Genomic DNA, 24,693 nt, shown 5'->3' with positions numbered 1-24,693 from the left:
ATATATATATTTTGCTCTCCACAAGTCTTGCTACGCTGAAAGGTACTAAGGGAAAAGATTGTGAAGTGAAAGTGCCTCAAGGAATATCTGTCACAAGGGATGATGGAAAAGTGATTGGTAAGGATGTTTTGGTTCTTCACTTGTTGTTACTGTAAAGGATCAGAAAACATATCAACTGTGCATCTGGCAAGGATTTAGTACAATAAACCCTCACACGGGAAAGTTCTCACATTATTTTCAACATTATAGGTGAGATTCTTTTACATGAACCTCCCCTCCAACACACCCAAAATATATTGAAGACTGTACCTCAGATGTATTATTTTTCTGAGAGAACAAATCATGGCTTACATTACAGTCCTAACCTTGTCTACGTGGAAGAAAATATCATTGAATTCAAATTGGTTTACTCCCAGGTAGTTGGGAATAAGCTGCAATTGAGTTTAATTGGACTTACTTCTGAAGAGACATGGTTAGGGTTGCACTGTTAGTTGCTGTTTACTTTCTACTGAGTCTGTGCAACAGCACAAACCTATAATTTGGCTCGCACTTCAATAAACTGGCATGTGCAGGTGTTAAAGGCATAGATGTACTGGCAGACATCCAGGAACAGTTAATTGATCATTCTCAGAAGCAGCTTAATAGATTTTGATTAAGGTAGTATATTTGCCTTGATTTATGTGTGTTCACTTACAGAACTCTGTATTTTTTTTGGAAGTAAAAAGTGAAGGTAGCGTAGCCATGTTGATGATAAAAAAGTCCATAGCTGGGCGAGGCATTTTTCAGGACTCACCACAAAGTCTCAAAAACATTTGCCACATTTTGTGACCATTTAACCTGGAGGTAGGCTCCACTGTGTCCAGTGGTGCTTTGTCTCAGATGAGTGCTAAAATGTAAATGGCAAGTTGAAAGAAATGTCTGTGTCATTGGGAACAAATAGAACATTTGCAAAAAAAACGCTTCTGTATCTTTATTTTTAGGTGAACTTGACAGAGCAGAAGACAGATTGTTGGTGGCACGAGGAGGTCTTGGTGGATGCATGGCGACAAATTTCTTGCCCTCCAGAGGTCAAAGGCTCATGATTCACCTTGATCTCAAACTTATAGCAGATGTTGGCTTAGTTGGGTAAGTCTTTGATCCTGAAAATTGCACTCTGGAGTCATGCTCGTGTTTATATATTGAAGTGAATGCCCTTGTACTAGAAATATCCATGTCTGTACTACATCCACATTAAGACATATTTAAGTTTAGGGAATGTTATTCATACAGTCAGTTATCCTGCCTCCAGATTATCCTATTGTTACTTTATTGTCATAAGGCATCAGTGCTATTTTTCTAGGGGGGAAAAGTACCAGAACTCACCATGAACACTGCCCCCATTCTCTTAGAATGGCAATGGCACCCACCAGAGAGGTGCCGGAACTGAGTTCCTGTGAGTTCCCACTAGGGGGGAAAAGCCCTGCAGTGCTTGATGTAACTACAGTTGCAGCTCTTGCCTCACTTCTTTCTGGTTTAATGTGTGAAGTTGAACTTCTATGCAGGCTTTGCCCAACAGCAAATGGAAGCTTTATAAGGAACTGGTGGGTGTTCAAAACAGTGTCACATAAATACTATTGCCTTTGTGATATATCAGTATACCTCTCCCACCCACCACTTAATTCTACTTCAAATTTCAGGGTGGTTTGTTCCTCCCCCACTTTGTTCTAGATGAGGTAAGGAAAGAATAATTTCTAGGGAGTCATGGAAACACCTTTGGTTTATTTCACTCAGTTGTTGAGTGAGTCTCTGAAAGCTTGTTCTTTTGATCTCAGTCTGAGTTTGGTTTTTTTAATATTTCAGTATGTACATAAGTGCTTTATCATTAGATCACAGACATGGAAAAAGATTTGAGGAACATTAGGCTGAGATACACTGAAAGTCAGACACCATCCCTGTATACATTTCAAAGAGAGTACAGCTACTTCTGATCTAATAAAATCATTCCTGAAGAAGTATGATAACTTTTGAAATGGCTCTTGAGGTACTGACATTACTCCAATAGTATCTTGAAAGAGCACCCTCCCCCTGTCTCATTAGTCCAACGTAAGGTATAAAGTATTTATTCTATTACTGGTTTTTGTTTTCTGGTTATAATCATTAAAAATGTGATAGCGGAGCAATTGTTCTTTCACAAATGCATATTTGCAAAATGGTGCTTAAAAGCTTAAACAGTTGCATAATGTGGATTGTACTTCTTTTGAAACTTACTTAAAAATAAAAAGGAACCAGATTTTTGGAAGGTGGGGAGAGAATAGCAACACAGTTTTTTCTTGCCCCCCCCCCCCATAACAATCCTGTTAACTCAGTCTTCCCTGTAATATAAGATGGTTTCTTTCCATTGTGAGTATACAGCATATAGTTCTGTTAGGAACTTATAGGAACATTGGGTAAATGCATATTTGGGGCACACTTTGATTAACTTTAAGGGGAGAAATTAGCATTTAAAGGCAGCTTTTGTGTTTGGTGCTTTTTCTAGTATGTATGGAATCTATTCCACCCTCAGAGTAGCCCACTTCTAAGACGTTTCCTCTTCATTTTAAACAAAATTCACTTGAGTAAAATGCATTTTAAAACTTGAAAGTGGTTTTATTCTTCTGTCAACTACATATTGATATGAACACTAAATAGAATTTTTTTCATCCCCCCCACTCCACCCCAGATTTCCAAATGCAGGAAAATCCTCTTTGCTAACCAAGATTTCTCATGCTACACCTCAAATAGCAGATTATGCCTGTAAGTAATTAATTTTCCATGTATTAGTGTTTGCACCCTGATCTTGAATGCAGTGCTTGCAACAGAAACACTTTGACTCTAGGAGCCATCTTCCCCCTGTCTCTGACAACAGTCTCTTGCAATGCCCTGGGGACAGGTGTGTGTGTGTGTGTGTGTGTGTGTGTGTGTGAGAGAGAGAGAGAGAGAGAGAGAGAGAGAGAGAGAGAGAGATCTTGAGTATGGGCAGAGGCTGTCTGTAGATGAACTACCCCTCCTGAATGAGAGCTCAGTCTTTCAGCTACCAAGTTTTCAGAGTATAATTGCAGAGAGCTATGATACCGCCCCTCAAGTGTTTCCCAGTATTTAATAAGAATTTCTCTGCATTCAGTTTTCTATGTATCTTCTGATGTGAGCAACTTTCAATGTTTGGGAAGGACTTCTGCTATCACTGCCTGTCTAGCATTCAAGAGGTTGCTTCTGAGAAAGCAAGAGTGTTCCATCTTTTGACTGAGAGTAAACAAGTGTTTTGGGCATACAAGCCAGGGGTAAAACTCCAAAATACATCACAAAACAGGGCTCACTTTTCTTTACTTTCCGCAGTTACAACGATAAAACCTGAGCTTGGAACAGTCAAGTATGCTGATTTTAAACAGGTTGGTTTCCAAAAGTAAGATCTACATTAAAGGTGTGGTTGTGGAGAAACTGTATTTTGGTTACATTATGAGACCCCAATTTTCTTAACTTACACCAATACTTCAAGGAGAGCAGGCTGTTGACTTGTTTTCTAAGAAACGGTGGTAGCCTGAGATAGGTCTGGCATCTGTGCTCCTTCAGTTTCCATATATTTCCTTCAGATGGCTGTGTCTGTCTTAAGCAATATCTGTATCCAGGTAAACAACCCTTTTGAGCCACGTTTACCTAATTTTTAGGACAGTGAGAGAGGCTGGACACCAAGTGTGACCCATTAGACCACTCTCTGCTTTACAATACTAAACACTGTAACATGATGCATTACCTAAAATAATGCTCCATGCGGCATTATTTATTGCTGTTCAGCAGCTGAGAGTGATCTACTGTAGAGTGCTAAACATAGGCCTGTTAAAATAATTTTGAAAATTGCCTGTGTTTGTTCAGAAAGATTATTTTTTCCAAATATGAGGTCCATTATCCATGCTACTAAGTTTTGATGAAGAATTGAGGACCATGTTCATTCATGAATCTTCCAAACTTTTGATTGCACACAACCTAATTTTGACTTTGATGTGTAGAACTCTAGCTGGCACATGAGAGCAATCAAAGACATAAGATGAAAGCATTTTATCAAGAGGTGTTTGATGACATCAGTGCAACAACGGAGTTCACAGATGCAAAATGAGTAAAAGTGCTTTTTCTCCTTCCTGGAACCAGGGCTTGTCTGGTGATGCTTTAATCTTTCTCTAAATAAAGTGTATTACATGGATAAGAAACGTAGCATTACTTCTAAAGATTATATTTGCCCCCTGCACTTTAAAAGAACTTCAAAATAACATTAAACATCTGTACAAGACTCTTAAAAATTGCTTGGAGATTTGTTTATTTTTTTTACAATCAAGCAGTGTATAAATTTTACGAAACGAATATATAAACAAGCATTGTAGTTTGTAGTTGCCCTTTTTTACCATAGCAGGCATAAAATTAAAATTGATGGGAAACAATTTTGATCCTTATCCCCCACCACCCAAAATATAATATATGTTAAGTTTTGAGTCTTGCAAATTAGTTGATAATTGCTTGGTTTGATTCTTCAAAGTGTGGGAAACTCTTCAGTTCTCAGAATACAGTATGCGAAAATATTCCCTTGACTTCTAGATAGCTTAGAAGATCAAGCCTGGTGTTTTCTATTGTAAGGTTACCAGATGTCCCTGTTTCGCAGGGACAGGCCCCGGATTTGCAAATCAGTCCACACACAGAATCCAATGAAGTTGAAAAGTGTTCCTCGATTCATTGGAAAAAAAATCTGGTAACCTTATTAAGCACCCAAATGAGCATTCTGTGTTTATACAAGTAACGGTTCAAGTCTGAAGCATAGTTTGGAGGGTTACTAATGAATTGCATGCTTGCATGTTCTCTCTTCTCCTGTATGGGTCTTACCTCTCCCTATTTAACCATAACGAAAATAGGATGTGTTGTCTCAATTTTTAAACTACACAGTAGTGGCCTGTGCAGAGCCATCCCCCAGTTCTGATATCACTGCAACTTACCGGGATGGGACTTGTGGGTGGCGTTGGAGGCAGAGCTGCAGTGAAGTCAGGGTTACCACCCCCTGCCCTGTTCCAGCCCTTTCCAGGTAAGCTGTAGAGATTGCAGGGTCAGGATGATGCCTGTGCACAAGACATGGGCTACTGCTGAAACTATGGCTAGAGTTTTCCATCACAACCAGAATCAGAAAATATGTGTGGAAGTGGCAAACTGTGGGTGGCGCTAAACGGGAGAAGGAAAAGCTGCACACAAGAGGAGAGAGGGAACATGCAAGCCATGCGTCATTCACAGCCTTCCAAAACATACCTTTCAGTGCGTGAGGAGAAGCTTACTTTTAAATCAGATAATTCTAATGGAAATTTAGTGTTAAGGTTGGAGAAAACATTTTCAAAGGGGAAAATTTTGATCCTGCAGCAAGAATACAAAACTCACTTGCTGCGGTCACGTTAGTCTCTTTTTGGGGGCGGGGGGCGGAGTCAAGAATTAATTGACCTGCAATTACTAGTTCCTGCAAAACTGGGGGTCATTCCCTACCTTCCATTTATGTGACTGATTAGAACTTGTATCCTGCTCATGACTGCAATACTTCATTTTGTCCCCCCCCCCCAAAAAAAGGCTAGTTGAAGACTTAGGAAGGGGGGAGTTCTGCTCCATAATGTAGCTTGGAACTAGATATATGAGGAATTCTTCATGTAGTTTTTTCAATGGTTCAGCCAGATAACGTGCCACTTTCAGTCTCTTCTAGTAGTCAAGGCTTCTTGCCTAATTCAAGCCATTGGTCTCTAATGGAGATGCTGTAACCATTTTTAAAAATTGATGCGACCCAAATGATGATGGGATCTTTTGTGAAAATCTAATCTTTGTTTCCCTCCTAGATCACAGTTGCTGATCTTCCAGGACTTATTGAAGGTGCACATGCAAATAAAGGAAGAGGACACAAGTTTCTGAAGCATGTGGAAAGAACCAAACAGCTCCTCTTTGTTGTAAGGACATGCTGTAGCTTAGCTTTTTATTTGACATCTTTAAAGTCTGCTTTTAATTTAGGCTTTGTTTTGCCGAAGAAGTAACCTGGAGGTGCCTGTTCATTACATCATCCTATAGCTTTGCTAATATTGTAAATGAAAATTTAACATGTAACATGGATAGCTGCATAGCTCAGTTGGTTAGTGTGCGGTGCTGACATCACCAGGGTTGCAGGTTCAGTTCCCGTAAGGGACAGCTGCATAGTCCTGCATTGCAGGGGGTCGGACTAGATGATCTCAGGGTTTGTTCCAACTCTATGATTCTGTGAGAATATCTGTGAGCAACCCATTTTGATGAAGAACCACCAGGTGCAACTGTTGGGAACCAGTTCAGATTGGTCATGATTATATATTTCCACTGAAATATATTGCTAGCCAATGTGACCTGACCTTCACCAGGTCTTCAGATGACTCGGAAGGAGCAAGAAATTGTAGGAAGCTTTGTTATACCAAGTCTGAGCAGGGTTCCACACGAGTCTTCCCCGCCTTACCTGGAGATGCTGGGAATTGACCTGGGGACCTTTTTCATGCAAATCATGTGCTTTACCACTGTGGTATATTCCTTCCCCTTTGTAGTAAATTTATCACATAGCTGATATTTGGGGTGTGGTTGGGGAAACCTCAGGCCTGTGAGTAGTTTGGGGGGAGGGACACACACACCAGTCCATGACCTTTCGATCACATGATGATCAGGTGTTGGACTGGAATGCCTTTCCAGTTTGGGACTTTTTGAATTTGGCACCCTCTTCTGTTGCCTTGCCTAGCAACAGAAAAAGCTACCAAATTTCGAAAGTGCCAAATTCAAGCTGCAAAGGAACAAAGGGAGACTCCCAATGCTTCCTTTGCAGTTGTGGCAAGTAAATTTTAGCAACATCAGGAAAGTGGTTCAGATTTAGATCCCCGCCCCTGATCTTAAATAAGCCAAAAGCAACATCTGGCTCGCTTTGGAATGCATGTATAGCGACAGTAATTTATGTTGGCATCTGTCTGTCTCAACAGACAGTGGAGTGTACCTGTGGGGGCTGAAGTCAAACCTCTGTGTTAGCAGCACCGAAGCAACCTCCCTGGGACACACGTCTGGGCAGTGTGTATGGAGGTCCTTGGGTGTCCAGATGACAAGACCCCACCTCTCTCAGCCTTGCTGGTGTGGTCCAAAGGAAAACAGAGCAATATGTTTGGCACCATCTTGACTGCGGGAGTTGCTAGAAGGAAGCATACAAGATACCACCTAAATGTCTTAGGGACTCCACTCCTGATTTGTGTAGGGTTTATTCCTTAGCCTTTTCTTCTCCCAAAGATATCCCACGAGGCAGCGGAGGAGAGACAGTAAAAGAACACATAAAACTAAGCAAACAGATTGTTTCTGTGAATTGGAAACTGTTCAGATATAGCAGAGAGGATGCTATTTTGGGGGGGAAATGTTTTGTGTGTAACAGCCACCTCACTGCCATCACTCCCACGCTGCCTGTCATCTTCATGGTCTCTTGGAAAGTGAAGGATAATTATGTGAGAAAGCATTTGATTGTCTGATTTAAAAAAAAAAAATGTTGATCTTTCAGGTTGATGTAGCTGGGTTTCAGCTTTCTCCTACAAGCCCATTCAGAACAGCCTTTGAAACTGTAATACTACTTGCAAAGGTAAGTGTACTGATTCTTTTATATACAGGCATGATCTGTGCGTATTGCGACACACAGGTTCTGACATGAGAGACCTAATTAAGATTTGATTTGAAATGTTTACTTGAATGGCACACCTATTAAAGCTACAAACTTGATAACTGTATCCAAGATGTTTGAGATTTGGAAGTTTCCCATTACTTCTAGGGACAGCTGCTAACATAGTGTTTGTCACTTTGTTTTTCACTAACTCCATTTTCATCTGTATGGTGGAAATTTCTCCGGTTCAAAAGGCAGTGAGAAGCCAAGCAGTTTAGTCTTCAAGATTGCTTCCTGTTATCAAATAGCAAACATGTAGCTAACAAAATTTGTGATGCAGATTTACAGTCGTGAATTCCAATTGAACTGTCTCTTAGGAATTTATACCTGAGAGGCTCATGTGCTCCCAAGTTTACACTGTCACATTTATATTGGCTTCATGTGCTTATTCCACATGAGAATATTCACCGGACAGCTATGGTTTGATTTATTATATTTCTGTGCTGCTTTTCATTCAAAGGAATCCCAAAGCGGCGTAGAAACAACATATAATAACATGATATAACTTAATAAAACATCACAAATACAACGTAAGTAATATAGAATAATTAACAAATAATCGGTGAAATAATTACAACCTATAAAGCTCCGTTAACAACTTAAAAAAAGCTAAACATCTAAATCAAAGCAAGTTATATGATCAATAACTCACTGCAGCATTTATAATCTACCAAACAATATTAACAACATCAACAAAATAGCAGCCAAAAATAAACTAAGCACTGTTAAGTTCATACACACACTCCACACACCCATGACTCATATTTTTTTTACTCTATTCAGCTCATTAAAACTACGTGTACACATAATGCCCATGGCAACAACTCCCTTCTGAAGGTTCCTCAGTGGCTCCCGCCTTGTGGAACACCCTCCCATTAGATGTCAAAGAGATAAACAATTATCTGACGTTTAGAAGACATTTAGAAGACAGGCAGCCCTGTTTAGGGAAGTTTTTCGTGACTGATGTTTTAATGTATTTTTAATCTTTGTTGGAAGCCACCCAGAGTGGCTGGGGAAACCCAGCCAGATGGGCGGGATATAAATAAACAACAACAATTATTATTATTGTTGTTCTTCCTTGGGCTGGAGGTAAGGCAGCACAGATGAAACCAGCTACCCCCTGATGGCAAGCAGAGTCTTTCTCTTCTCACAGTTCTTCCTCTGGAAACAGCTCCATTATGAAGGCATCTAGGACTGGAGCATGGGGCAAGACAGGAGGGAGAAGCCAGTCATGTGATGCAGTCACATCTTTTATTTAAATTGTGGTTGTGTATTATTATTGTGTACACATGGTAGACAGTAGTAATCAGTAATGTGTGAAAGGTTAAACGTACCTTCATGCTCCCCTTGATTTTGCCTCTGGGCCTGCTCACCCCTGTCATGTGGTCTTGAGAGGTTGTTTAAAAGGGAATGTGGCCCTCGCTGCTCTGCTTTGCATATGTATTGTGTAGTAATTAAGAGTTAAATGAAAAGGCTTGTATAAAGCCAAATACTTTCAACGACAATATTTTACAAATGGAAACGACTTATGTCACAGGAGCTGGAACTATATAAAGAAGAACTTCGAACTAAATCTGCACTTCTGGCTGTTAATAAAATGGATTTGCCCAATGCACAAGAAAAATTGAATGAGTTTATGGAACAACTGCGGAGTCCTCAAGGTGAGATACTTACTGTACAGCTCCTTTTTTAAGATAACATATTCATATATCTTTGATATGTAGCAAGTAGTGAGTTTTCATTACTGCAAAAGAAGAAAAATTTTCAGTATATTGATTGCATTTTAAAGTAAAATATAACCAAACTATGTTGTCTTTCATACTAGCCTAGAACTGTAACGATGCTAAAATGCTAGTGTCATAGAATTGTAGAGTTGAAAGGAACTGTGAGAGTCAATCTAGTCCGGCCCCTTGCAATGAAGGAGTATTTCACCCAACGTGGGGCTCGAACCCATAACCCTGAGGTTAAGAGACTCGTGCTCTACTAACTGGGCTATCCAGCAGATAAGAGCCTTAGAAGAAGAATGGAATGCAAGCCAGTCATCTATTCTGTCAGTAAATGCAGTTAGGAAGTCTTCTGGGCCAACAGCCACATCTATTGTCCTCTCCTAACATCTTGGCAGTCCAAAAACCCATTACTCTGACTTCCTTGGAATGGAATATCTTCAAACAACTCTGCTACTGCTATTACATCAAGCATCTATTTAACTGAAATCCACCCATAGCAAATTTTATACTGGCTTTATACTGTGTGTAGTAACTCTAATTATATATATATATATTTCAGATTATATGCACACTCTTCCAAAAAATATGATTCCAGAAGTCACTGTCAACTTCAAAGAGATCATCCCTGTATCTGCACACTCTGGTGAAGGAATTGAAGAACTGATAATGTGTTTAAGAAAAGTACTAGATGAAGAATCTGAGAAGAAGATTGAAGATCATCAGAACCAGCAGCTTCGTGCACTGAGGAGCTCAGAAATATAGCAATTTCTTAACACACACAAACTATTATATAATATTACTATTAATAGACCTCTTTCAGGTCAACCATTTCAAAAAGAAAAGAGAGTATGTTATTTTCCAGTTTCTGTAAAATACAGAAAAGTGTATCATGATATTTTACAACATCTTCAAGTTGCACAACCCTCTTAAGTTGTAGAATATATTTCAAAAGATGTAAATAAACATGTAATTTTATATAAAGATAATAAGGTATTATTTTTGTTATCGTTTACTAGAGATTTCAAGAGTGGCATCCTTCAATCAGTAGATAGGTAGCCGTGTTGGTCTGCCATAGTCAAAATAAAAAAATTCCTTCCAGTAGCACCTTAAAGACCAACTAAGTTAGTTCTTGGTATGAGCTTTCGTGTGCATGCACACTTCTTCAGATACACTGAAACAGAAGTTGCCAGATCCTTCTATATAGTGAGAAGGTGGGGAGGGGTGTTACTCAGAAGGGTGGTGGGAATGGGAGATAGGCAGATAGCTGAGAGAGCCTCTTGACGACTCTTAACGACTGTAATAGGTCTTACAGGAAAAGGCAAGGGTGGGGAAGGTGAGAAATGGTTTAGTTATGTATAGTGAGATAAGAATCCAATGTCTTTGTTCAGTCCAGGTCTTTTCATGGTTTTAAGTTTGGTAATGAGTTGTAATTCAGCAGCTTCTCTTTCCAGTCTATTTCTGAAATTCCTTTGTAGTAAAACAGCTACTTTGAGATCTTGTATAGAATGTCCTGGGAGATTGAAGTGTTCTCCTACTGGTTTCTCTGTTCTGTGATTCTTGATGTCAGATTTATGTCCGTTTATTCTTTGGCGTAAGGTTTGGCCTGTTTGTCCAATATAGAGAGCTGAAGGACACTGTTGGCATTTGATGGCATACACAATGTTAGACGATGAGCAATTAAATAGTCCCGAGATGGTATGTGTGATGTTGTTGGGGCCAGTAATGGTGTTGTCCGGGTGTATGTGGCAGCAAAGTTGGCATCTGGGTTTATTGCAGGCTCTGGTGCCAGTGTCTGTGTTAAGTCTGGTTGTAGTATTATTGTGGGTTAGGAGTTGTTTAAGATTGGGTGGCTGTCTGTAGGCAATGAAAGGTCTTCCTCCCAGAGCTTGAGAAAGAGAACTGTCATTGTCCAGGAGAGGTTGTAGATCTCTGATGATGCGTTGTACTGTTTTAACTTGGGAGCTGTATGTGATGACTAGAGGTGTTCTGTTATTTTCTTTTTTGGGTCTGTCTTGCAGCTAGTTCTCTCTGGGTATCAGTCTGGCTCTGTTGATCTGTTGTCTAACTTCATCTGCTGGGTATTTTAGTTCTGAGAAGGTTTGCTGTAGATCCCTTAGGTGAGAGTCTCTGTCTGTAGAATTGGAACAGATGCGGCTGTAACGTAGTGCCTGGCTATATACAATGGACTGTTTGGTATGTTTGGGATGGTAGCTAGAGGCATGTAGATATGTTTGTCGGTCAGTTGGTTTGCGGTATAAGGTGGTGTCTATGCGCCCATCCTGTATTTTTATAGTAGTGTCCAAAAAATGTATTTCTTGCATAGATTGATTCATTGTAAGGTTGATTGTGGGGTGAAAATCATTAAATTTCTGGTGAAAGGTGTCCAGGGTCTGTTGACCATGTGTCCAGATGATAAAAATATCGTCAATGTATCGCAGGTACAAGAGAGGTTTGAGTGGGTAGGAGTTCAGAAAACGTTGTTCTAAATCTGCCATGAAGATGTTGGCATACTGTGGGGCCATGCGGGTGCCCATTGCTGTGCCGCTGATCTGAAGAAACAGGTCATCACCGAATTTGAAGTTGTTGTGGGTAAGGACAAATTGGCAGAGTTTAGTGGCAAGGTCCGCTGTGGTTTTATCTGATATGGTGTTCCTTATAGCTTGTAAACCATCGTTGTGTGGGATGTTGGTATACAGAGATTCCACATCCATAGTAGCTAGTATAGTATTGTTGGGAAGATTATTTAAAGATTGTATTTTCCTCAGAAAATCTGTGGTGTCACGTACATAGCTGGGAGCATTGATGGCATATGGTTTCAGAACAGAGTCCATATAACCGGAGACACCCACTGTAACAGTGCCAATACCTGAAATGATGGGGCGTCCTGGATTTCCTGGTTTGTGTATTTTGGGTAGAAGATAGAAAGTTCCTGGTCGAGGTTCTGTTGGTGTGTTGGTGAGGATGTGTTCTTGGATGTGGGGGGGTAGCTCCTTAACAATCTTGTTTAGTTCTTTCTTGTATTCTTGTGTGGGGTCTGAGTCCAATTTTGTGTAAAAGGCGGTATTGGAAAGTTGTTTGTGAGCCTCCTGAATGTAGTCAGTTTTGTTCATGATGACGACAGCTCCACCTTTGTCTGCTTCTTTAATTATAATATCTGGGTTGTTTCTGAGATTATTTATGGCTCTCCTTTCAGCATGGTTTAGATTTTGTTGTAAGCGATGGTGTTTTCTGGTCACATCTGTTTGGATTCTGTGGCGGAAGCAGTCAATGTACAAGTCCAGTGTGGTATTGCGTCCATCAGGAGGGGTCCATGTGGAGTCCCTTTTTGTGTGACACTTTTTCGGTGGTAGTTGGTGGTCCGTGTTCTGTTGGGAGGGTGGTTGTTGTTCTCCAGTGGGTTGAGAGGCGTTGTGTTGTGAAGTTGTTGTTTGCTCTGATTTGTCTTGTTGTTGTGTGTGTTGAAAATACTCCTTCAGGCGTAAACGGCGGAAAAATGCTTCCAAGTCCCCGTAGAACTGAATCATGTGTGGGGATTTGGCAGGGCAGAATGACAGTCCACGTGAAAGGACTGATTCCTCAGCTGGGCTGAGTGCTTGTTGTGAGAGATTGACAATATTGTTGATCTTGTTTTGATTAGTAGCCTGTAGGTTGGAAAGGTTGGAGAGTTTCTTGTTTTTCTGTTTTTTCAGTAGCTCCAGTTGAGAGTGGTAAATGTTTTGTTTTTCCTTTTGGAACTCTTGCCAAGCTTGGTGGTTCCTGATAGAGTTGTCCAATACAAGGAGTTCCTCCTTTATTAGCTTCTGTTTAGAGTAGAGAACGCTGATCAGATGTTTGAGCAGCTTCTTAGAGAAAGTGTTGCATAGTTTTCTTGCATATTCAGTGGGATACGTGGATTGTAGAGGGTTCTTAATTCTAAGACCCTTGGGTATAATGTCCAGGTTCTTGCATTTAGTAAGAAAGAAGATATCAGTCTGTACCTGTGCAAGTTTCTTGGTGAGGTTGATGGACTTCCATTTCATACGGCTCAATGTGGTGCCTTCCATGGTTCCAGTAGTAGATAGGTAGCCGTGTTGGTCTGCCATAGTCAAAATAAAAAAATTCCTTCCAGTAGCACCTTAAAGACCAACTAAGTTAGTTCTTGGTATGAGCTTTCGTGTGCATGCACACTTCTTCAGATACACTGAAACAGAAGTTGCCAGATCCTTCTATATAGTGAGAAGGTGGGGAGGGGTGTTACTCAGAAGGGTGGTGGGAATGGGAGATAGGCAGATAGCTGAGAGAGCCTCTTGACGACTCTTAACGACTGTAATAGGTCTTACAGGAAAAGGCAAGGGGTGGGAAGGTGAGAAATGGTTTAGTTATGTATAGTGAGATAAGAATCCAATGTCTTTGTTCAGTCCAGGTCTTTTCATGGTTTTAAGTTTGGTAATGAGTTGTAATTCAGCAGCTTCTCTTTCCAGTCTATTTCTGAAATTCCTTTGTAGTAAAACAGCTACTTTGAGATCTTGTATAGAATGTCCTGGGAGATTGAAGTGTTCTCCTACTGGTTTCTCTGTTCTGTGATTCTTGATGTCAGATTTATGTCCGTTTATTCTTTGGCGTAAGGTTTGGCCTGTTTGTCCAATATAGAGAGCTGAAGGACACTGTTGGCATTTGATGGCATACACAATGTTAGACGATGAGCAATTAAATAGTCCCGAGATGGTATGTGTGATGTTGTTGGGGCCAGTAATGGTGTTGTCCGGGTGTATGTGGCAGCAAAGTTGGCATCTGGGTTTATTGCAGGCTCTGGTGCCAGTGTCTGTGTTAAGTCTGGTTGTAGTATTATTGTGGGTTAGGAGTTGTTTAAGATTGGGTGGCTGTCTGTAGGCAATGAAAGGTCTTCCTCCCAGAGCTTGAGAAAGAGAACTGTCATCGTCCAGGAGAGGTTGTAGATCTCTGATGATGCGTTGTACTGTTTTAACTTGGGAGCTGTATGTGATGACTAGAGGTGTTCTGTTATTTTCTTTTTTGGGTCTGTCTTGCAGCAAGTTCTCTCTGGGTATCAGTCTGGCTCTGTTGATCTGTTGTCTAACTTCATTTGCTGGGTATTTTAGTTCTGAGAAGGTTTGCTGTAGATCCCTTAGGTGAGAGTCTCTGTCTGTAGAATTGGAACAGATGCGGCTGTAACGTAGTGCCTGGCTATATACAATGGACTGTTTGGTATGTTTGGGATGGTAGCTAGAGGCATGTAGTCAGTGCAGGAGAAGAACGTATAAAACTACATGTGTTCGCTTTCCTGAAATATTTTGGGCAGAAATATTTAAAATCACCAAGACTGTAAAGTGATTTATCAGTAGCAGTGCTAAGTTGAAGCATGGCAATGACATAGTCTCTATCCTGGATGCACCAAAGATGAACAGAGGAAAAGGGAAGAGATAAAAGAGTTAGACAACAGTGGCAAAAATTGGGTCTGGAAATTAACATAGTGGCTGGCAAAGATTGCCTTTTAGTGGAACAGACATGTAAATGGTGAATGTTTGTCACTTCTACAGCCATAGATAATCAAAGATAAACAAAACTCAAATTTTGCTCTACGGAATTATACATTCTTGATCAGAATAAATTATGTCTGCCTAAATTAGACTGAACTCCTCACCTCTTTTGAGCAGGGACACTAAAAATGGTTGATTAGAGATGGCTGCAACTGAACTGGAAAGGAAGCAAAGGCCACTAATTCTTCCCACATAATCAGATCAGCTTTGGGATGGCTTCCTAATATGGTCCTGAATAATCTACTGCAATGATGCCCAAGGAATAAATAGCACTGGTCCTGGTTTCCCTCCTGCTTCCTTTCACAGTTCCTCACCTAATATTGCTACTGCCAACCTTCACATTAAAAATAAACATCACAGGAAAATGAGGCTTTTAAAACAACAATGATGAAACTATGTTTGGAATGCTGTGGTGAATAATATATATATGAAAGCTAGCAGCTGGGTTCCAAAGGATTACATTAGAAGTGAAATTCTACGTGTGTAGGTGTAAGATTGTACGGTAGGGTGGGAATTATTATTAGTAGTAATAATAACAAATTTATTACTTATACTGGGTTGCCCCAGCCACTCTGGGTGGCTTCTAACATATCCCCTCCTCTCTCCCCACCCGTCAAGTTGTATCAGAAACAGCTTGGGAGGGGGATTCTGACGGGAATCCCCTTGAACGTGCTTAGCTGGTGAGGTCAGACTCACAGGTCGATAGTGATAGCCAGGTCTTAAAAGCTGCCTTCTCAAAATGCTGTAGCTGAGACTTTTTAAGAAAGTACAGTTTTGAGATCAGGCATCCATTATTATGCTTTAGGGGAAAGTTGGACACGTAATTCTTAAAAAGAGAGGCAGAGAATATATACATTGCGCAGCAGCCGACCTGTAAACTGGTAACCAAGAAGCCTCTGAAGAGATGCAGTGTCCTATTCCAGCATCAGTTCCTTTCCAGTAACGCGCGATGGAGCTGGAGAAAACAACTTGAAATACAATCAGAAAGAGGAAGCAACCGGAACAATAGAGTAGGAAGAGTGATCCCTGGGAATTGTAGTCTTTAGAGAGGAAGGTGAAACGAAGAGCATTGCAGGCGGAGACTACAATCCCAGAAGCCTTTGGGCACACCTGGAAAAGGCAGCCGCTTCCTGAAAAGCCGAGACTGGGAATCCTTAGCGTCAACAAGAGGGGGAAGAGAAATTGGATGCTTGAAAATTAAGTCCCTCGAGCGTGGGAAGGGGGTGAGTACGGGGGAGATAATCTCTCCTTCTGCATTTATTTATATGTGAGCCATTGCTCTTTCCAGAGAGGCTGGATTTCATTAGGATCATACGTCACTACGGACCGATAAGGTGTAATTTCCATTGAAATAGATGGGATTTACTTCGGCGTAGACGTATTTTAACAGCACAGTCCTATGCATATCTGCTCAGAAGGAAGTCTCAGTGAGTTCAATGGGGCTTACTCCCAGATAAGTATTAGAATACACCCTAAAGATCGGTGGCATGAACATATAAACACCTGGCGTGAAATATTGCCTTTAAAAACAAATGAATGAATTGGTCCTTCTCTGATACTCTGGTTTGGGGTGAACACTCGAACATGGGGCGATCAATAGGAAATTCCGGGCAGCGCAAAGGAAGTGGTTCTTCAAACAACCCATAATTATTTTGTGGGATCTGCTGCAGCCTGCTTGACACGGCGATGGCTTCTATCTCAGATTGTTTTAAAAGGGGATCAGAAATATTCATGGAAGAAAAAATTACCAGTGGCTGCTATTCATGATGGCTATATGCAGCCTTCAGGTTTTTGAGTCAGTACGCCTCACCAGTTGCTGGGAACCACAAAAGGGGAGAGTTCTCGTGTCCTGCTTGTGCGATTCATGTGTTTGATCGCTGTGGACACTCAATTGAACAGACCTTTGTTCTGATCCAGGTCTTCTTATGTTCTTCACTTTGTGTTTGTATTTCAAATGGTTTGATACTTATTATGCCCTGAGTCACAGTTTAGCCCACACACTGGGGCTTGCTTGTGAGTTGTTCCATCTCTTTAGTCATCATTAGTAACGCAAGCAAAGTGACTGTCTTTTTATAGTTTCTGTACAGTATTTTTGAAGGTTTCAAAATGGTGATTACAATCGGCTTCTCACCTTCCTTGAGTGCGATAACCCATAATTGAAGGTAAAACAGTTCAGATGCTGGCCGCAGTAAAACCAGTATAAACATCACGTTATGTTCAAATACACTTATCACAAGTGCTGACCCAGTTATTAGCACATAAATGAATCAATGCACATCATATGCGGTTCCCTCTACATTCTCAAATTGATCTTGCATCCTTCTAATTATGAACTATGGTGATTAAACCCAAACTCAGCTTGTAAAGCCTTCCCCGGCTTTGAAGGGATGAAAAAAACTTAACCTGTTGAATTTCTTCTTGTGAAACTGTTAGAGATGCATGATCCTTGCCAGATAAAGATTGGCAACTGTACTATGTTTTTACAAGTTGATATTAAGCACTGGCTTTTCATATTTAAGTTTAGATCTTACATGTAGAGGGTAGCAGGTTGTACCATATGCACAATTAAGTGCATGTCTGCAGTGCATATATACAACACTCCACGCAGCTAGGAATGCTGAAGAAATATGGTTTCTGAATACCTGGAGTGTTGCCTACATGTGTATGAGAAGCACAACATAGATGTGAATTTGAGGACCTCGGGTGAAGTCTGCAGCCTCCCTTTATACATAAATGACTTGCACATGCAGAAGATCCGAGCCAGGCTTGTATCTCATAAAAAAGTATTACTCATCTGTACAACACTTTTGGGTGCAGAGTGTTCTGCAATACTATCATGTGCCCTTAGGATAGGTATTGAGGAGCAAAGGTAGAAAAATAGCAAAACTTTTCTCTTTTGACGACTCATAGGAAGAAATGTAACACTGTCTTAGTTTGGGGAGAGTTGAGTATGAAGATGTGTTGATGGAACTTCTTCTTACAGGCTTAGCACTTTGGGAGGTCAACTATTACTGAATATTCCCCTATGAAAAAAACTGGTATTGTGCAATAAGGGGAGCTCTGGATCTTGGGAAGCTGGCTCCACCCAAGTTAACGCTGAAGAATTCATATTGGCCCCTGTTCCTTCTGTCCAATCTCTATAGCAGTGATTCACTCCTACACATAGCTGTCAAGCGTCCCCAGCGCCATGTCCCGCTGCTGTCCCTTATTGGCGGATGTCCCTTAAATTTCCCGGGTTTCAAAGGAAGCAGCTCCTCTCCCTCCCTCCCTGCCGACCAGGGAGGAGGGAGGCTCCAACTGTGTTGCTTGGCTGCCCGCCCCACCCCCCTCCGGCCTCCTCTCACTAGCCCCGCCGGGACTGGGGGGAGCCTCGGGCCCTTCCGCCACCATCTTCCTCGCGGCTGCCGAACTGAGCGTCTCTGCCTGGGGCCTCCCCCCTGCCTGTCACCGCTGCTCCCGCTAGGCCGTACTGCGGCTGTGCTGCCAAAGGACCCAAATGAGATGGGCAGCCTGGCATGGTCTATGAATTGATGAGGAGCCTTGAGAGGAGAGCGAGGGCAACCATAGAGAAAGCAGTTCAGAAAGAGGAGGAGGTGGAGGCGCAGGCAGGTGTTCCAAGGGCTACAAGGGAAGGACTGCAAGCCCTTCTCCCATAGATTTGTAGTGGTAGACTAGCATAGATGGTCTGATCTGCGGGTTTACTTCGGGCACTATTCCCCCCCCCTTCCTCCCGCCCCACCTGATGGAATTGAGAGCTGCAGATGGAGCATGAGAGAAAAGATACAGAACTGCAGCAGCATCTTCGTAGCTTGGACATCGTTTTGCGCAAAAAGTGGTTGCTGCTTGTAGTTATTTAATTACAGTGTTTCATCGGCTGGTGTCTTGAGCAGCAACCTCTGGAAATGAAGGGCTAAAAACCGGCGCTGCTCTCCAAAATTATCTGGTCCCTTTTAACTGGTTGACTAAAATCCCTTCTTTTGGCTGCTGGTCCCTTATTTTCAAATCTGTAAGTTGACAGCTATGCTCCTACATGTTAATTGTGACGATAATGAAGGGTTTTGAAGTGCTTTATATAAGTGAAGACTAGTTTGTTATATCTGTTGTAGTCGTATTTTCTCCAGAATTAATTTGTTGTGTCCCCCCTCCAGATCTATTAGAATTGTTCTACTACTTGCAAGAGTTCTGCTGTTATTCTGGATTTGGTTAAATCTCTTGGTAAGTTTGTTCTTCTAAGCCTTTAGAACAGGGGTTCCCAAACTGGTCTGAGTTTATTTTTTTTAAAAAACATGTTTATTTGATTTTTCCAATACAAAATTAAAAAAATAAAAATCCAACTACATATCCATATACAGAGATTTCTCTGAATCTCAGGACTTCCCCCAACCCCTTGCCTGGAGCCCTGATTTAAATATTTAAAACTGCATCTTCTTCCAAACTCTAACTTTTATATCAATCCATATTATCCATTGTAATTGTTACACCACAAGTGAAATCTGGTCTGAGTTTCAGTCATGTGGTCTGTGGCCGTCTATGGATTTCCGACTGAAGATGGGAGATGACATATCAATCCCTTTAAATATTTGTGGTGATTTTTATTTGTATTGCTTCTTTTACGTTGTATGTATTGTATTTTTATTACAAGTTGAATTCTGTGGAATGCAATAAAATACAAAATATAAAAAAGAAGCAGATACAAATACAATTAAAAATCATACAGCATCTAGCACAATGGCTACATCAGGCAAAAAAATAATTGTCACCCACCAATACCCTCAGCAAATTTCAAATGGTCCATGAGCGAAAAATGTTTGGGAAACGCTGCTTTAGAAAGAGCTTCTCCCAACATGAAACTGAAGGCATATTAAGACATTAATCTCTGATCATACATGATAAGTGCTGGTGTCTGTAAAGACTTATTCTCAGCTTAGATCTTTATCAACTTAATTTGATCCTTATCAGTATGCAAAAGACTCAGTATTATGGTTGCAGGGTCCCTCCCCTCTTCACACACATTATTAAATAAGCATGAAACCTAGCTATAACCTAACTATAGCTGGATAGTTTGGTGAGAGGCCCAGGGAGTGACAAAGAAGGATCTCCTTTGCTATACCAGCTACGCCTGCTGCTTTTTAATTACCCACAAGTAGCTTCTGATTCTGAAAAAAAGTATTATTTAATAAGAGTGGCCCATTGGAGCAGAGCCTCCCGCACAACCCAAGCGCCAATGTGCCTTCTTCAGAATTCAGATTAATTTATATTTCAAGACTGTCAGTCATTTCTCCCTCATTATGGTTAAAAAAAGGGGTCGATCAGAATGTTTCTTTATTATTTCTTTATCTCATACAATTTATAGACTCAATTGATTATGATTTTTTTTAAAAAAACCATCACAGCGGTTTATGAACAGAATAAAACAATAAAATTATCATAAAAACAGCTGTCCAGATAATAAATCTTGATGATTTAGTAAAGTTTTCTCCCCCCAGGAGGCATTTTTGTTGGCTAAGATGGGTTGCCGTGATGTCCATGCTGCGACCGTCCTCGCCTTCCTTTCTGGTACAGCTGCCTTATCTGGACTTATTGCCGCCGCTCTGCTGCCTAACTGGAGACAGATGCGACTCTTCACCTATAACAAGAATGAGAAGAATGTCACCGTGTACACTGGGCTCTGGATTAAGTGTGTTCGCTTTGATGGCAGCAAAGACTGCGTCATCTACGACACCGAGTGGTACACAGCAGTTGACCAGCTGGATTTACGCGTCCTCCAGTTTGCTCTCCCCATCAGCATGTTAACCACTGTCTTGGCTCTGTTTCTCTGTTTAATCGGCATGTGTAATACCGCCTTCATAACCACAGTGCCCAACATCAAGCAGGCCAGATGTCTCATAAACAGTGCGGGCTGCCATCTTGTGGCCGGCCTCTTCTTTCTTCTTGCATGTGTCATTTGCCTGACGCCATCTATCTGGGTCATCTTTCATAACCAAGAATTGAACAAGAAATACGAACCGGTTTTTTCCTTTGACATCTCTGTGTTTATTGCCATTGCCAGTGCAGGAGGCTTACTGTTTACAGCCATCCTCTTATTCCTTTGGTATTGTGCATGCAAAACGCTTCCTTCCCCTTTCTGGCAGCCTCTGTATCCTCATGCGCCCAGTGTGCATAGTTACGCCTCCCAACCTTATTCTGCACGGTCACGCCACTCTGCCATTGAAATTGACATTCCGGTTGTTACACACGCTTCCTAAATGATAAGCTGGAGAAGCCAAGCACCTGCTCGTTCTCTCCTTCGCCAAGGCACTGCAGGTGAAGTGTTTTCCCCATTCCCTCAGAGACATCTAAAAATGTTTTACAAGGCTAGGTGGGAAAAAATTGCTATTGTAACTTGATAGCTTTTCCAATTTCTCTATCTAGGAATACTGCAGAGATAGGAATGTAGTTAGGTAAGTGAGCCATAATATTAGAATTCTACTTGTTTTGATATTGAAGCTGTTCACAAGTTTCTAGTTCTCATTAAAACTGGTGGCGTGTGAATTCATAGGTAAATTAAAGACTGGGACATTTTTGCCTTTTATATTTTGAACTAGTTTCTTCCATGAATTGTACTACTGGGGGAAAACATGCCTGCTGGTGTTTATAACCCAGTGCTTGAAACTTTCATTTTTAAGTATTTATTGTCAGTCCAAATTTTTACCTAATTCAAAAATGCCTGGGCTGTAACAATGTTTACCGATAGCCATTTTGTTTTGTTTTTTGCTTATTTAGAAACATTTGTTTTGTTTAATTATTAAAAGAATCACCTTTAAATAAAAAGAAATATGTATATAAGCAGCATTATTCAATATAATAAAAACTGAAAGCAAAAAGTGAACATCAATAATATTTGTGACTTTCCAGAAATTTACACCTAATCTAAAACAACCAGATTTTAATAAGATCATTCAAAGATAGCCATTTTGTACTTTTTGAAAATGATAAACTTAGGGATGTTGATGATTCATTGTAATAATTCCCCCCATTGCAATAGCATAGCCTGCATTTGCTTTTAGGTTTAGGTGGTATTTCTTAAATGCTACATCTTTCTCTTTTTAAACATAGGAGGTGACCAGAATCCATTTACAATTAACTTTTACGTAGTACAATACTGATAATTAAAATAGTCTTGGAATTATCTAATGTTCACCAATACTAGAAATCTATATTAATAGGTCCCCTCTGCACTAGACATTTAAAGCAGGATCAGCTCTCAGCACCCTTAACAAACTACAGTTCCCTTCAGGAGGAAGCCATGACTCTTTAAACTGGAGTGATACCTCTTTAAATGGGGCCATAGAATGCTATTATATTTTGATATATAGTTATATTGGGCTTTCTGGGTTATTTATTTATAACAAGGATTTTTGAATAACCAAAATTCCTGTTGCTGTAACTTTAAAAAAAAATCAGAATTATTTTAAACACCTTATAAGTTCGAATGAAATATGCTGCACTGTATTCATTGTTTGCTTAGCAATGCCCTTTGAGCTTTAGACTGTGTTACTAAATTAGGGTTATTTTTATGGTTTGCTGTATTGAAAATGGGCCTCTGAATTAATAGTAACACTAGTGATTTCACAGTATTTTTATATAAATAATTCTGAAGATGAGAATATTGTTAGAGGCAGTGTTTGACGACTTTTTTTAGAGGACTTCTGGTGCGGTGCTGTAGCTTTTCATGTAGGTCAGATTTCTACATCTCTGACCTTGGTCTTTTCCCCTATTCATTAGGAATCAGGTATTTGGCTTGTATTCAGGTAAATTTTTCCCCATTTGGTGGTATTTATGCCTTTTGAATAATGAAAAAAATACTAGCAGGTATCAGCTATCAAGGTTTATTTTAAGTATTCAGAAATATGGAGCATATAGTTTTCAACTATTCCTTTTTTTAAAATCCACAAATGGTTCTGAACATACTCTGGAAACCAAGCCTTTACTCTTTTGTTTTAGCTGAAGGAAAACCTGGTTTTCTTAGTTGGTTAGGGCTATATATTCTTAAATAGTTAGGCAAGTGTAAAAATATGATCAAATCAAAGCACTTATCAACATTCCATTTATAGAGAGAATTTTTCATCTTTCAAACTGGGTGCCTGCAAAAATTCTCTTTTTCTTTAAGCAGCAGAAGCTTAAGCTGAAGAAAACTCAGGATCTCCTTTTACAATTTGCATTCCTCTAAACCCAATTTCTGCGATGTGTTCCATACTGATGCTTACTGTGATTAAAATTTTAGGTAGATCAATCCTGAGTCACAGGAGAGTTTTTGTTTTGATTCAAAAATTCACTGAAACACAGCTACTTTGAAGTCTATGGGGATTAGGAACAGCAGCGTCCTATTGATTTGTTTACAAGTGAAAATTGAAAGCTTTGATAAGTGCTTTGCAGTTGCACTATGTAAAAATTCACCACATGTGGTGAATTCAGTTTGCTTCAGACATTCACCGCTCATGTGATTGATGAATTCCCAAAGTATGAGGCAGGCCTTAACTTTTATGTACAGTTGTTGACAGAGGTATAATATCAATGATGCTAGAAAATGAAATAATTGCATTCCCTTTTCCTTCTCTTTTCAGAGGTTATATATCCACTTGCTTGTTTTGTTGAAGATCCTGTGATTCTTTCATAGGCATTCTGAAACTTAAAAATGTGCTGTGCAGCTTTCTTTTTCTTCCCTTCTTTCCGATGTTACCAGTTCTTGATTTAACATTGATTTGTGTCCAATGATGTGTAAGTGGAAGGCATCTTGAAGAACCAAACTTCCTTCCACTGAAGCCCCCTAGACTCTTAAAAAGCCTCTCCAGATGATCTGCATGGGTTGTGCCACCCAGAATGGCAGTGTGAAGGGCAAATTACCTAAAATCAGACACAGGAATCTTGCTCCAGTAGAGCTCCACTGAGTGCAAGATTTCTCTGTCTGATTTCATAAGATTCCCGCTTTCTACTTTCTGCTGCAGTTCTGTGAGATGCACCCAAAATCAACACCTTATGCTGTATATGAAGTTTCAGTCAGCAAAGGAAGGGTGGCAGCCTTCACACTGCATGAATGATGCTGAGAGCTTCAAACGATAGTACCACATGGTTCAGTCATAATTCTATATGTGGTCCTTTTCTTTTAAAGCCATCTGCTACAGGAACTTAGTCTAGATGTTTGTATTTTCAAACTTGGTATCTTCTTCTTTTAGTTTTCTGTTGTGTGCTTGCCTTAACATTTTCTTTTAGACTGGTACTATTGGTGCTACAAGCCAAATGTATTAGCTGTTGTACATTATCCTTTAAAGACAAGGTTACCCCAAAATGCATACCTATTAAAAATTCTGAACCTGCTTCTGTATGCAAAAGCCAGTGGATTTTAATTTAATTGTAAGCTGTCTCTTGAACTTTGAGCTTGTTTAGCTTGTACCAAGAGAAAAATGTGAATCTCAATATTTGTTACAGAAAACAAATTTTCCATCTCTGTTCTTGTGTTCTGCATGAATATGTATCCATTTCTTCAGGGTTGCCTAATATAGAATTCTCCTTTTGGCATTTAGTTATGCTTTGTTATGGTTTACATTTTTTTTGTAAAAGAAAGTATGTATTTTTAATTATAAATGGTATTGTGCAACTGTGGCTTATTTCTATAGCTAGTTTTGAATATTGATCAGTTCAGAGAGCATAAAAGCTCAGGGCTTTCTAG

At 40.2% G+C, this 24,693-nt stretch overlaps 2 protein-coding genes across 3 annotated transcripts in view; both read left to right on the top strand.

Annotated features, from left to right (window-relative positions):
• The window catches only part of CFAP69 (cilia and flagella associated protein 69), a 59,723-nt gene extending 49,281 nt beyond the window's left edge, over positions 1–10,442 (top strand). The window contains exons 26-33 of the mRNA XM_081163386.1: positions 26–117; positions 981–1,125; positions 2,699–2,772; positions 3,352–3,404; positions 5,865–5,972; positions 7,571–7,648; positions 9,264–9,387; positions 10,013–10,442. Coding sequence (XP_081019512.1) covers positions 26–117; positions 981–1,125; positions 2,699–2,772; positions 3,352–3,404; positions 5,865–5,972; positions 7,571–7,648; positions 9,264–9,387; positions 10,013–10,215 — 877 coding nt within the window. The 3' untranslated portion in view covers positions 10,216–10,442. The remainder of the gene's footprint in view (positions 1–25; positions 118–980; positions 1,126–2,698; positions 2,773–3,351; positions 3,405–5,864; positions 5,973–7,570; positions 7,649–9,263; positions 9,388–10,012) is intronic.
• Positions 10,443–16,046: 5,604 nt separating this feature from the next.
• Positions 16,047–24,621, top strand: CLDN12 (claudin 12). Of its 2 annotated transcripts, XR_014000683.1 has the most exons (4): positions 16,047–16,210; positions 19,136–19,202; positions 20,474–21,290; positions 23,591–24,621. XR_014000683.1 is itself a non-coding variant. In XM_081163301.1 (3 exons), the coding sequence occupies exon 3, from the start codon at positions 20,495–20,497 to the stop codon at positions 21,230–21,232; it is 738 nt and encodes a 245-aa protein (XP_081019427.1). In that variant the 5' UTR covers positions 16,048–16,210; positions 19,136–19,202; positions 20,474–20,494; the 3' UTR covers positions 21,233–24,621. The 2 variants fall into 2 exon arrangements, 1 of the variants encoding a protein (XP_081019427.1); XM_081163301.1 differs by having other exon boundaries at positions 16,048–16,210; positions 20,474–24,621.
• Positions 24,622–24,693: the final 72 nt, after the last annotated feature.

Source organism: Podarcis bocagei (assembly GCF_964188305.1).
Source record: "Podarcis bocagei genome assembly, chromosome: 12".
In the NCBI taxonomy this organism is placed as follows: Eukaryota; Metazoa; Chordata; class Lepidosauria; order Squamata; family Lacertidae; genus Podarcis; species Podarcis bocagei.
This window is presented reverse-complemented; position numbering and strand designations above follow the sequence as displayed.

Coding starts and splice junctions, on each gene's coding strand:
- CLDN12 (XM_081163301.1), top strand. CDS start 20,495: ATGGGTTGCCGTGATGTCCATGCTGCGACCGTCCTCGCCTTCCTTTCT.